The sequence below is a fragment of the Miscanthus floridulus genome, chromosome 9, assembly GCF_019320115.1.
Source record: "Miscanthus floridulus cultivar M001 chromosome 9, ASM1932011v1, whole genome shotgun sequence".
Lineage (NCBI taxonomy): Eukaryota > Viridiplantae > Streptophyta > Magnoliopsida > Poales > Poaceae > Miscanthus > Miscanthus floridulus.
In genome coordinates this window covers 60,772,878-60,786,030 of record NC_089588.1, presented here as the reverse complement: position 1 = coordinate 60,786,030, position 13,153 = coordinate 60,772,878, and the positions used below count along the sequence as shown (strand labels likewise).

Here is a 13,153-nt window from a genome sequence, read left to right as displayed (position 1 = left end):
TAACATACCCATATGTTAGGATCTCGTCAGGAGCCCCTGAGCCCTTCGTGGCCTCACCTAGCCTGGTTCATGATGGCGACGAAGGGCTAAATTCAATCTTCTGGTGACCGAACTAGCCATGGCGAGGATGGCCTCCACTGATGAGGGTGCGATGACCTACGTGGGGCTCTTTTCCCTAGTGTGACAAGGTACTCGACTGACAAGGCCGAGCAATAGTGGTGCTGACCGCTCTTTTGATCCTATGTCATGTAGGTCTACAGCCTGAGCTAAGGTTCGGTGAACTCGTCTAGGAGTTACTGACTTTAGGCCAAGGGGCACCCTTCTTTTTGGTCAGAGCCTGCTGTGGGTCATGTGATCGAGAGCGTCTGGGCTCTGGCTTGGGGCCACATGATCACCTAGTGCGCCACACCCTTTTGGGGGCTTCAGTAAGCAGGCCTCGATCCTCTCGGGCTAGCCTTCTTAGGCTAACCTTTTGTGGCCATAGGTTGGGGCATAGGGAGCACATCGAGCTCAGGTAAGGGTCCCTTGTTGGGCCTATAGCTCAGCGGCTACTGGCCCTAATTTGGGGATTTGGTTGGTTTTTGGGAGTGCACCACCCGAGCGCTCATCGATCGAGGGGTCGGTGTCACAGGGTCAGAACCGTGGCAAGCATTGTTATTCAAGTCGATGTCAGAGTACGTGTCTTCGATGGCTTGGGTGGACTAAAGAACATAAGAATCACAGAGAGGATGCAACGGTTTATCTTGGTTCAGGCCAATTGGTGCCCTATGTCTAGCAGTTGGTGATCCTTATACTCAAAAGCACCCAAAATCAGGGGTTTACAACAGGGTTGTAGAGAGATTTGGCAATGGGTTCACTCGGTGCTAATCCTAAGGTTGCCTCACCGCTGGTAGAGTTTTCCCCTTGTTAGAGAGGAGGAAGACAATGGGATGCAGTGGAGGAACTCTCAATGCCCCTCTCTGGGTTGCCTTGCTCTTGGTGCTGAGCCAAGGCCAAAGGATAGAATGGAGTGGAATGATCTGTCTTCTGATGATCGTCACCCTAGGTACGACCTTATCCCTTATATAACTAGATAGGTCAGGTACATGGTGGTTTGGGGGAACTAGTCTATGGTCTACATGCGCTGGAGTCTAGGAGAGCCTTGCAGCGACGTGTTGTGGACCATGGCGGTGTTGTGGAGCCGAAGAAGCCTTGGGCATCATCCGGCTGCTCTGTTCTGACACTCTACATGTCAGGCTATGTTAGCTTGGACCGGCCTCCACTAGGCAGGCCCAAGGGCCTCCAAGCCCCTAGAGGCCATGGGGAAGCTTTGCCTTCTTGTGTCACACCCCGTGAGTGACCTTGTCAGGAAAGTGGCCGGCTATGCCATGGCCAAGGGGCAGCACTAGGGAGCCCCCGAGCCTCGGTGATTCAGGGGGTGTCTTGTTGCGCCTGGGCCTTGGTTGGTGTCATTGGCAGGGTAGAAGCCAAGGGATGGGCCAAAGTGTTGTCATAGATCGGGAGCCTCAGGGCTTGGGCAAGCCCCCGAGCCCCCAAGCAGAGGTCATGGTGGAGTTAGGCTCGACCGGGTTTCGTCTCAAAGGGTGCACGCTAGCATACCCGATGGGTATAGCCCTTGAGCCCCAGGTGATCCCAGAGGGGTTGATCGAGGGGTCTTCATCGTTCGAGAACCATTAGATCCGAGGCTTAACATACCCATATGTTAGGATCTCATCAAGAGCCCCTGAGCCCTTTTTGGCCTTACTTGGTGTGAAGGTGAAGAAGAGCTGAATTCAATCTTCTGGTGCCTGAACCCTCCTTGGCGGGGATGGCTTCCACTGACAAGGGCATTGTGCCCTACTTGGGGCCATCTTGTTCGATGTGATGGGCGTTGCTTGGCTGTCAGGGCCGAGCAATGATGGTGCTGATCTTTTCATGAGCCTATGTCGCACAGGACTTCAACTCGAGCGAGGGCTCGGTGAACTAGGCTCTAGCTCAGGGCCAATTGATCATCTGGAGTGCCATGCCCTTCTAATTGCTGTGATAGCAGGTCCCGATCCTCTCAAGCCGGCCTTCTAGGCCTGACCTTAGATTAGGGTGCGAGGAGCGTGCCGAGCCTTGGACAGAGGCCCTCATTGGGCCCACTGCTCAGCGGCTCCCACCCCAACTCTAGGGAGTTGGTTTGTTTTAGGGGTGCACCACCTGAGCGCCCATCGATCAGGGGGTGAGGTTACTCCATCTGAAGAGCTGGCGTAGCCCACGAGGTCATAGTGGGGCCTCCCTATCAGTGGGAGTGGTGGCTTTTGGGCATGTCCCTTCCACTGATGTCTTACGTAGGTGGTTGATGGCGTCTGGACCATTGTGCCTTGAGGAGGAGTTATGGCGTGCACCCCTGTGCCATCCTACTTCATTTGGGAGATGGGATGTCGAGGCCACATGGAGCAGATCTGGCGGAGGAGGAGCCATGGCACTTGGTACGTGTGGATCCAGGCCGTCGATGATAGCCGGTGGGCCTAAGGGGAGTTGGATCCCCTCAAGTCCTGTGAGGAGGCATGCGCGGAGTGGGTGGTGTGCATGGTGGAAAGTGGAGCAGGGACTTGACTCATTGTTAGCAGTTCCCTAACTCTGCCTTTATTGCACGACCATCATCACGCAACCGCCCAGAGACGTGCTACGGGGATTGAGGAGACGCCCAGCTAATTCTCTAGGGCCCCTTTAGGCCATTGATGGCTGATCAGAGGGCCTAGAGCCACTCACAGTGCATTGTCTATGCTATAAAGGGGAGCCCTAGGGGATGCATCATCTTCAATGCCTTCCTCCAGCCCCTTCACTTCTTCTCAGATCCATCTTCTTCGGTGGTGATGGCGATGATGAAGTGCGATGCTTCCCTCTGGGTGAGCCTGTCTTGTTGTGCCAGACGATTGCTTCTTTGAGGGTGGAAGGACTCCAGCGTGGCCCTAGCCATAGCTCGGGATTGAGGGAGTCATGTCGCTAGGGCCTTCTGCGGGGGCATCAATGCTCGCCTGTTGTAGCGCGAATGGGTGATAGCTGACCTGCCCTCTTGAGCTGCTCCCATGGCGTCATCGGTGGGGGCGGTGAGGGCGCGCACATAGGAGCAGCAAGGCGGTGTTAGCAGGCTTCTAAGCACCTATGAGGCTTGGAGGCGCTCAGCTCCGCATCGCTACTCTCAACCCCCCGATCATCTGTCCGAGCATGTGGTCGGGCTAGACGTTGTGCTCTCCAAAGGGCTCAGGTGGCTGAGATTGGGCCAGTCTCCATGCTGCATCCAGGAGATCTCTGCCTCCCTCGGGTGGCTCACCGAGCTCCTAGGCCTAGGGATCCTGACCTCCCCCTTCAGTCTTAATGAAGGTCATCCCTCTAGGGGAGGTTGGGTCACTTGCATGGCCAGTCGCTGGTGGGCCTTCTCTGGCGCCCTGCCACGACGTTGGCACCCTGCATCTTCCCAATGTTTTTTGCCACCATATATTGTAATTGGCTCATTCCCAATTAATGAAATAAAATTACTTTCGTTTGTAATCCCATTGCTCTTGAGTGGTGCTCAGAGACTTAGTCCCTCATTGGGATGGGCTATTATGATGATGGCCTCATTGGCCAAGATCACCACGCCCGTGCTACTAGAGGGTATGTCCATGAGAACCCCGGGTTTACGGTCATTCTGTGCCCCAGTCATGTCCCCTAGAGGGGAAATCCTCGGCTTCCCAATCAAGAGACTTGTATAGTTCCTGAGCACGTCTATGTGCAGTCAGGGGCTCGCTGCCTCCCTCGATGGGTCACCACGAGTGGCTCAGAATTGGTACTCCGACATCGCTCATCCAGACAGTCGAGACACTTCTAGGCATCCAGGCTACAGCCGCGTGGGCTCATCTCTCGAGCATCCCTCGCACTTTTGGTGCTTTGGGCGGCCTTGAAGCCTGGTGGGCCAGCCTTAAAACACATGGTGATGCCCCTTCTAGAGGGGCCCCTGGACCATCGTGCGGTGGGGTGGCTCGATCCAATGAAGGATCAGGAAATAGGCAGGTACCTACAAAGAAAATAGAATGGACACAAGAGAAGGGAAAGATGACATAGCTGGTAACACGGTGGTCAGGGCTGTTCCATTAGCGCCTTGCTGATCCTTCGCCCGGTCCTCTTGCTCCGTTTGTCCCATCCTCACCTTGCTCGGGGGCCTTCTGCAGTGGTCATCCTTGAGAAAGGTCAGCAGGAGGTTAGTGTTGACACTTCTTAGCGTAGCTACAAGGTTTGTATCCCAAGCAACTGTGTTAGAAGTGCTTATTGGTATTTTTTAGCGTCGTCACTAATAATTAGCAATGCCACTAAGTAATAGCCTTGATAGTTCCTTAACAATTTTAGATATTTATCCATAAGTGCACGGAGCTATCATTGTAGCATTTCACCCGGAAGTATTTAGGGTATCGTTATTTAAATTTTTCCCAAAGGAAGGCATTTGATTAAGAGTCTTGTATGGATATGAACTTGAATAATAATGCTTACAAGTGCACCAAAGTTTATAACAGGGGTAAGAACGGTGATTTCAAGATAGTGGACACACACTTGGCATTCCTCAAAGAATAAAATAGAAAAGAAGGAATAAAAAAATAATCCTAAGGTCGAGCAGGCATTGGTCTAGTATAGTCATACAAAGAATAGTTAATAATCATACAAGTTACATAATTTGTTTTAGGGTTAAGTGTGAAGCAGGTCGGGAGGCCACCAGTCTGCCAGCATCCTCATGTGACAATTTAGACTCCTACACCCCAGTCAAACTTGGGGGATTACAAGGGACAGACAAGGCTGTCACCACCTATGGCCTACCCCTCAACCGTGGAAAGGGACAATGCATTCACCTATCTCTCCATACCCAAGCACCACGCTTGTGTATATAGAAACTACCCAAATCCCCTCAGGTCCCCGACCCTACGGATCGACAGGTAAAGGACTTGGGCACACCTGACGGCACGGTGAACCGCCACCTCAACTTAGCTCTAATTCCGATTATATAAGTTTTTTTTGGCCTCCTGATTATATAAGTTATATCAGTAGTTAAGCATAAAGTTAAGTGTGCTACTTTCATGACACACAAACTATAGACTAGTTCATATATCAAGAATATAACACAATAACTATACTCTAGTTCATAAGTATGACTATAAATGTAAGATGAGAGCATGACTTTGGAAGAACTTATATCTCTATACATACCCAAAGGTCTCTTCTTCCAAGGAGCCAAGCTCTCCAAGGTATCTTTGCCTTGCTCTAAAGTTACTACTAAAAAGGAAAAGCTACAAGAGTGAGTGAGGTGTGTGAGGTGATGCTCAAGTTGAGTGTGTGTTGTAGAGGGAGGGGTACCCCTCTATTTATACACGGAGCTAGGCAATGCTAGAGGCTATTCCTGGCATGAGGACTGGCTCCCACCGCCATAGCATGGAGTCATGCCATCGCCTATCGAAGGGGTGGCTGAGCAGCGCCAGCAGGGGGTCGCCCACCCCTAGGGGTTAGCCACCCTGTGACTAAGCCGCCTCGCCACCGCCTTCGCATGGCAGGCTCTGGGCTAGACCTGGATTAGAGCCCGGTGGTGCTTTGCCTAGTTTGCACTAAGTTGATGGGCGTCTCCCTTGTTCCTTTGCGCAAATCAGCGTCGAAATGCGTCTTTCGATGAATTATTCCATGTATTTGTGTTTGTGACCTGTAAAATAATGTTCTCCAAATAGATATGGAACTTGGTTAATAGTAAATGCAGATATGTTTAAGATTGCTTATTTCTTCTCTTTTTGTGTCTTAATTGGTGGTCGGATTTAATCAGTAAGGACCGCCAACAAGCTTCCCCATGCTTTACCTTTCTTCGTCCGGAGCAGATAGCTAAGTTATTGGTTGTTGATCAGGAGTTGCTACAATGCCAAATATAATTCACAAGTGTCATGTCTATAACAAAGTATTCTTCCTTAATTTAAATAAGTTTGGCATTCTATCCACCCTTTTAACTTAATTCCTGTGGGGCTTATTGCTTTTCCAAGTCTTAGGTTGCAAGATAGAACGGTTTTAACAGAATTACAAATCATTTATTCTTTGATCAACCTTCTATCCGAAGATTTTATGAGTTTTGCAAAATAAAACATAAGTTCCTCAAATGATTCACTCGATTGCTCAATGTGTATGATCCTCACCAAGGCATTTGATTGTTTTGTCTTCTTTTCATCTATCTCTAAAAGGCTTTGAGTGGAGTTTTAGGTAGGTATGAATGAGAGGCATACTTACATTACATATATTGCTAAGTCAAAAACCGGATCCAAGGAGATGCAAGTCATACACTTTGATCAAGATGTGCAAGTGTGTGGAATATTTTTCTAATCCTAATATTTTTGGTACTCCTTTGATAAGGACTTTCTCTCTTTTGATAATTGCTTTAGAAGTATGGGCTATCTTTATCTGTTCAACATTTTGGAACCTTCATGTGTTCTATTTTTTTCTTTTTCTTTTGCTATTTTGAGAGCTTCATGTGTGTCTCTCTCTTTTTAGCATAGCCCCATACTTTGTTTTGGCATATGAAAACTTTAGAGAGAAAAAATCATGACAAATGAATAGAGTTTTTATTTGGTGGACGGAAAAAACATATTTTTGCGTAACTCTTAGTGTAAGAGTTGGCATTTTATTTGTGGGCGTTCGTGAATCTTGATCATGGGTGCATGACTAGAATCTCTACAAGGGTCACAACAATTTGACAAAACTCAATGTTAATATAAGCAGCATATGACTAAGGTTTTAAATTTGAATCATGTCATATGGTCGTGGTAGGAATTCATAATCATTGAGGACTTTTGATTTTAGTATTTTTAAAATAAAAACTCCAGATGTCAAGTTTCTCTTAGAACAAAGTCATAGCATGTTCTATTTACCATATTATAACTTGCAACAACTTAGAAAATGATCATGCTTTTGCAACCTACAAGTTTCAAGTTTTAGGATGAGATGTTCTGGCCAATAAACTTAAAGCTTGAGGAATACTAAGTTACAGCCTAGGCACAGATGAATTAGGTATCAGATGTTGTGGAAGTCTAAGCATGGCAGTGCCTTCATTCGGGTCGAGAAGACCTCATGGAGAGAATCCACTAGGAAAGACAAAGTTGGAAAATGTTGTAAGCAACGGAGCACTACTGGAGGCCGTGGCTTTGCCGAGTGTTTTTACACTCGGCAAAGAGCCCTTTGCACTCGGCAAAGTCCGCTCGGCAAAATTTTTCTCGGCAAAGGGTCTTTGCTGAGTGCTTTTTATCCAGGCACTCGACAAAATAAAAAAATTTTGCCGAGTGCTTGGGGTGGCACTCGGCAAAATATTTTCGGCCGTTGCGGCGCCGGGCGTTAACGGTTATTTTGCCAAGTGCCCGATCCAGCACTCGGCAATTTTTTTTAAAAAAATTACTTTGCCGAGTGCCCTAGCCCAGGCACTCGGCAAAGTTTTTTTTATAAAAAAAGTACTTTGCCGAGTGCCCCTGCCCAGGCACTCGGCAAAGTTTTTTTTTAAATAATTTCTTTACCGAGTGCCCCTGTTTAGGCACTCGGCAAAGAATTTCTGTTTTTTTTAAAAAAAATACTTTGCCGAGTGCCGCGGCAAGGCACTCGGTAAAGAAATTTTATATTTTAAAAAAAAAATCTTTGCCGAGTGCCTTGCCCATGGCACTCGGCAAAGACCCCGAGAATTGCAATTTTTTTTACATTTCATTGTAACAGACAATATATATATATATATATATATATATATATATATATATATATATATATACATCAATCATCACATCTATATCACCAACATGCATTATATATCACAAGCACACGCATATTTAATAAATCCATCGAAAATCCATCACAAATGCACCAAAGTTCAACATCACAAGTTTATTATTACAAGTTCAACATCCCTACTGCGGCGACGGAGACTGCAGGTGTGGCCCCCCGGACTGCGGTGAAGGACCGGACTGCGGCGAAGGGTTGACGCGATCAGCCGCCGGTGACACGGTAGCAGGATTGTTTGAACCCGCCGATGGAGGCTGCACAAAAGAGAAGAGATTGCATGTGTTAGACTCAAAATTGAAAATTTCGGCAGCACCTCCCCTGCACGGGGAGGTTTCCAACCTGCAAGAAACAACGGCACAAAGGCCGACAATCACAACGGCACAAAGGCCGACAATCCCAACGGCATGAAGGCCGAAAATCACAACGGCACGAAGGCCGACAATCCCAACGGCACGAACGCATTAAACTTTCATACTCACAGGAGTGAAGTGTCGAACCGGAGCTGGAGCTGGCAACTGCACTTGGACACCCGATGCTTGCCCGATGGTTTGCATGATCTAATACATGTCCACCATCTGCTTCTTCATGGCCTCCAGCTCTGCGGTCAGGTGCGCTTGCGTCTCTCTTATCTCTGCCAGCTCGGCCTGCAGTGTTTCAATCACATATTTCAGTATTGCAAATCTGATCAATGTGTGTAACGTTCAATGTATGATGAGTGAAACCAGAATTACCTGAAGTTCGTCGACCCACGACAGTGTTGGAGTAGGCCGTGCACGTATGGGAAGGCTTCTGGCCATGCTCCGTGCCCTCACGTTAGAGAGAGAGGGTGCAGAGCTCGAGGAGTCAGCGCCGTCTGCAATCCACAACTGCCCGTGCTTCCTACCTTGCCCCAGCCTCACGATCACCTCTGTCTCAAGGGGCTCAGTGCTCAGATTGTGATCTGAGCCACGGAGCGCCCTAACCGTCTCCGTGTAGTCTCTGACCTTAGCGTGGACGCTCGGGTCAGAGTAAGCCTGGGCAGTGGCATCCGGGTTGAAGACGACACCGGATTTCACCGGGCCCATGTGGGACACAACCCATGCCCCAAACTCCGATAAGTGAGGATAGGTCCTAATCCCACCCGTGGATCCGTAGATGAGGTTAGTTTCCATGCTACACTCCTATCCGAGACGGAATTTCGACAGCACCTCCCCGCTGTTCTCCCGATACACATCCTGCAAGGGAGAGTGTGTATCCGGAGAACAACAGGGGGTGATGCCGAAACACCGTCTCGGACCAGAGTGGACCATGAAAACTAACTCATCTACGCATCCGTGGGCTGTCCAAAAAACGTGGACAATCCAAAACAGAAACGCTCGCAGATATGCAAAGACCTGCATAACTCCGACCGTATCTCTTTCGGACGGGAGACGCCTAACTGGGATCAGCGACCTAAGACCATGATACGGATAGAGGGGTTATACCTAGGGTGCCAGTGAGGTCAGGCTAGCGGGGCTGTGGCGAGTCGGTGCAGTGGCGCCGCGACGCGGTGCAGGCAGACCCGCAACGCTGACGAAGACAATCGGGGTCACCGAGGTCCCTCCGCCGAGGCCTCCTCCTGCATAAAAAGGCAATACATTAGTGACAATTGAAAATTTCAGCAGAACCTCCCCTGCACGGGGAGGTTTCAAAAACCTGCAAAAAAGATCGGCACGAAGGCCAACATCCACAAACAACGGCTCGATGGCCGAAAACCACATACAACAACTATTACTACTAACAAGGGCTCGATGGCCGACATCCATTGCACGATTTGAATAGAAAGGGAAGGGTGAACCTAGTGTGCTCGTCGACGATGGGCGGAGTCGGGAGCAGGGCGCCGAGGGCATGGCACCGCCGCTAGCAAGGCGTGGACAGCGGCCGGGGCTCCTCCTCCCTTCTTCCTCCTCCCTTCTCCTCTCCACCTCCCTTCTCCTTCTTCCTCCTCCCTTCTCCTCTCCTCCCTCCCTTCTTCCTTCTTCCTCCTCCCTTCTCCCTTCTTCCTCCTCTTCTCTTCCACCTCTTCTCCCCTTCCCTTCTCTCCCTCCTCCCCTGCTCCTCCTACCTCCCCTGCTCCTATGGGTGGCGTGGCCAGGGAAGGGACGGTCGGGACACGGCCACCGCTGCCGGAAATGGCCAGCCGGCACCAGCCAGCCACCTCTGGGTGGCCGAGGAGAGGGGGGCCGGGCCGCGGGGAGCTGCCGCGGCGGGGCGCGGCCGACGACGGGCGTAGTCGCGGGCGAGGTCGGAGGAGAGCGCGGGCGCGGGGGCGGCCGGCGGTGGGCGTGGGCGCACGCGGGCGCGGGGGCAGCCGGCGGTGGGCGTGGGCGCACGCGGGCGCGAGGACGGGGCTCGCTGGCGGCGGCGATTTGCTGGCGAGGGCGCGGCAGCGGCGGGGGTGGGCGCGGGGGAGCGGGCGGGTGGCTGGGGGCGTGACTTAGGGTTGGGCCGCGCGGGGGTTGGGCCGGTGGGCTTTTAGTGCCCAGTTTTTTTTATTTCAACTTTGCCGAGTGCCCCCTGGGCCGGCACTCGGCAAAGCCCACTTTGCCGAGTGCCCCCATGGCACTCGGTAAATTTTTTTTTGATTTTGGGCCCAAATTTTTTTCTGGGGCCTTGTGACAGTATTTCAAACTCTATTTTAAAATTTGGGGCAATTTTGACTTTTTTTATATATTTCATTAGTTTATTTCGTTTCGTCGAATTTTTCGGGATATTTCAAATTTGAACTGCAGGTACATGTAATAATGGACTTTGGTCATCCAAAAATTGATACTCATGATATTTAGGGTATGTTTAGGCCGTATCCAGGAACTCACATGAAATCTCGAGCATCTCATTGACGTAATATGCTGAGGTACTTGCCGGAAATGTGATTTTAAATTATATAAAATACAAACGAAGTCCGAAAATCACGAAACTTGTCGAGGCGTCGTGTTATCGCATGTGGAGGCTGTGATAAAAAATTGAGAAGGTTTCGAGCAAGTTGTGAGAAGGTCTCATAATTGTCTTTTCCCTATATTCAAAGTCCTCCTGTGTTGTTATCAATCTTGATAAATTTCCACGATGTCCCTCTCGTAAATGTAGTACCTCTCAATATGTATGGTCACAACTGGCCGGCTGGGCAGGATAGATTCCCCAACTCTTGTTTCTGAGTTGCTGTGGTGTCAACTTTCTGAGACCCTACAGCTAGTGCAAGTGTTCAACCACGCCAGGTTTTGATTGCTCTCTGCACTTGCAGTTTACAGGATCAATCATAGATTTTAGACTGATGAACAGGGACAATCTGACTCATATATGTATGCAATATTTTGCTTTCTTTCCGTGCATGCAGGACAACCGATTCTACAGGTTGCTTTGATCAGTCTTAATGGCAGCAGAGATGGTCGGTTCTGCGGTGGCCCAGGAAGCTGTTAATGAAGTCTTATCAAGAATCAAAGAGGGTTATGCAGAGAAGTCAGATGCAAAGGAGCACATAGAGAGGATGGAGATGGCGCACATCAAGCTAGAAGCTGCCCTTGAGGCATCCAACAAGTGGAACATCACTAGTCCGCCACTACTGCGCTGGAGGAGCAAGCTTAAGCGTGCCACACAGGAGTGCGACCACACTTTGCGCCGGCAAGAAGAGGAAGAAGTGAAACAAGGGCTACAGAGCTCCTCCTTTCCTAAGAGGGTCGCTCATACTGCCATGTCATTTGTTTCATCAATGTTTAGCAGCGGTAGCGACGACAAGCTAAGAGGATCCACTGCCGTCCGGCGATTTGAGCGGTTTGCTGATGGTGCCAGCGAGTTCTTGAGGTACGTGGAGCTTGGTGGCACACCATGCAGATACATGTTTTCTGTGCCTCTTATACGCCATCTTCTCGCTGGCAAAGGAACAAAGGATTGCTTTGTTCGTGGGGGCCAACATCTCTCACTTACTCTACAGCCCTTTAGTCTACCCAACCATGGGATCGTGGCGTGCTTGGTATTCTTACTTGAAGATGGCAATGTGCCAGAGAATAATTTCCTTCTTGCCCTCAGCTTACAGCTCTCTGAGAGTACTGACATAGTTGGGGTTGTAGTCAGATGCCTGCAGCTGTTCAAACCGTACTTGAGCTTCACAGCCGAGACTGTAAAGACAAAGCTGACCCAGATGCCAACGCAAGACTTGTGTTGGGTGTTTGATGCTTATTCAGTTTATGGCTGTGATGATCAACAGAACAGTCTTTACACCATGTATTCTAAATGGTTTCGACCAAACCCATTTTGTTGTCAACAACAAGACCATCCCCATGCCCAGAGCTCCTCTTCAAAATCATTGACATGTGATATATACATGGAACCAGTTATCCAAGTGTATTTGCTAGGACATGTTGCACTGTCAGTTGGGACCAATAGGCAGAGCGTAGTCATCGATGGCGAAAGCCAAACAAGCCCCACGAGAGACTTTCCATATCTGAAACCTGGAGCACACCTCTCGCCTCATGCCTCTTTTGAAGATTTGTCACCTACTGTTGGGGGTTCAGTGTCAGAGATAATCAACGATGAAGCCAAACATTGTGCCATGTATGCAAACATTTCCTTTGAACAGCTGGGCGAGATCACGATGCCAAAAGCAGTAGATTGCCTTAGTAGGAATCTGGAAGCTACCTCATATCAGATGTCGTGGAAGTCCAAGCATGGAAGCGCGTACCTTCGGGTCGAGAAGACCTCATGGAGAGCAACTACTAGGAAGGACAAAGTTGGAAAACGCTGTAAGCAACGGCAGGACAAGAAGGTTCCAGCTCAGGGATGGACAGGTGCTAACAGTGAGTTCATTATTAGCTCGTGGGTTGCGCACACGCCTGCCCAGTTGCAGGGCTCGATCGTTGACAATTGGATTCAGAAACAAAAACGATCCACACTACCGTTGTTATTGAAAACTAATTCTTGCGTCCATGATTGTCCAATCAGGATGTTGTTTTTGCAAGATTACAGTTATTTGGCAAGGAAGCTCAAGATGTCCAGCACGTTAAACCCCTGAAGGATTTCCACTTGTTTGTACTACCTTGATGTACACAAAACGTTCAACTGTTGGTGTGTGTTGCAAATATAAAATTATCTAGGTTTGACCTATAAATGTAATACTCTATTCCAAATTATAAGACATTTTTGAATTTCTAAATAAATTATTTTTACTATATATCTAGACATAGTGTATCATGGCATTCCTTGGTCTTTTAACGCTCGTGGGCTACATTCGTTCCCGATGTGTGGCCAGTTTCTCGTGGGGCCGATCCACACATGTAAGAAATGTGAGCATACATGACAAAGGGTACGGAGGGTTTCATGAGAGCCTATGCTGATCGTCTGATTCAAACATGGGCGAAGGATC

The 13,153-nt window shown here is 49.2% G+C and overlaps 1 protein-coding gene across 1 annotated transcript; it reads left to right on the top strand.

The window, feature by feature from the left end:
• Nucleotides 1-10,889: 10,889 nt before the first annotated feature.
• LOC136482023 (uncharacterized) lies at nt 10,890-12,911 on the top strand. Its single transcript, XM_066479276.1, has 2 exons — nt 10,890-11,012; nt 11,132-12,911. Exon 2 carries the CDS (start codon nt 11,168-11,170, stop codon nt 12,800-12,802), a length of 1,635 nt encoding a protein of 544 aa, XP_066335373.1. The 5' UTR covers nt 10,890-11,012; nt 11,132-11,167; the 3' UTR covers nt 12,803-12,911.
• Nucleotides 12,912-13,153: the final 242 nt, after the last annotated feature.

Coding starts and splice junctions, on each gene's coding strand:
- LOC136482023 (XM_066479276.1), top strand. CDS start 11,168: ATGGCAGCAGAGATGGTCGGTTCTGCGGTGGCCCAGGAAGCTGTTAAT.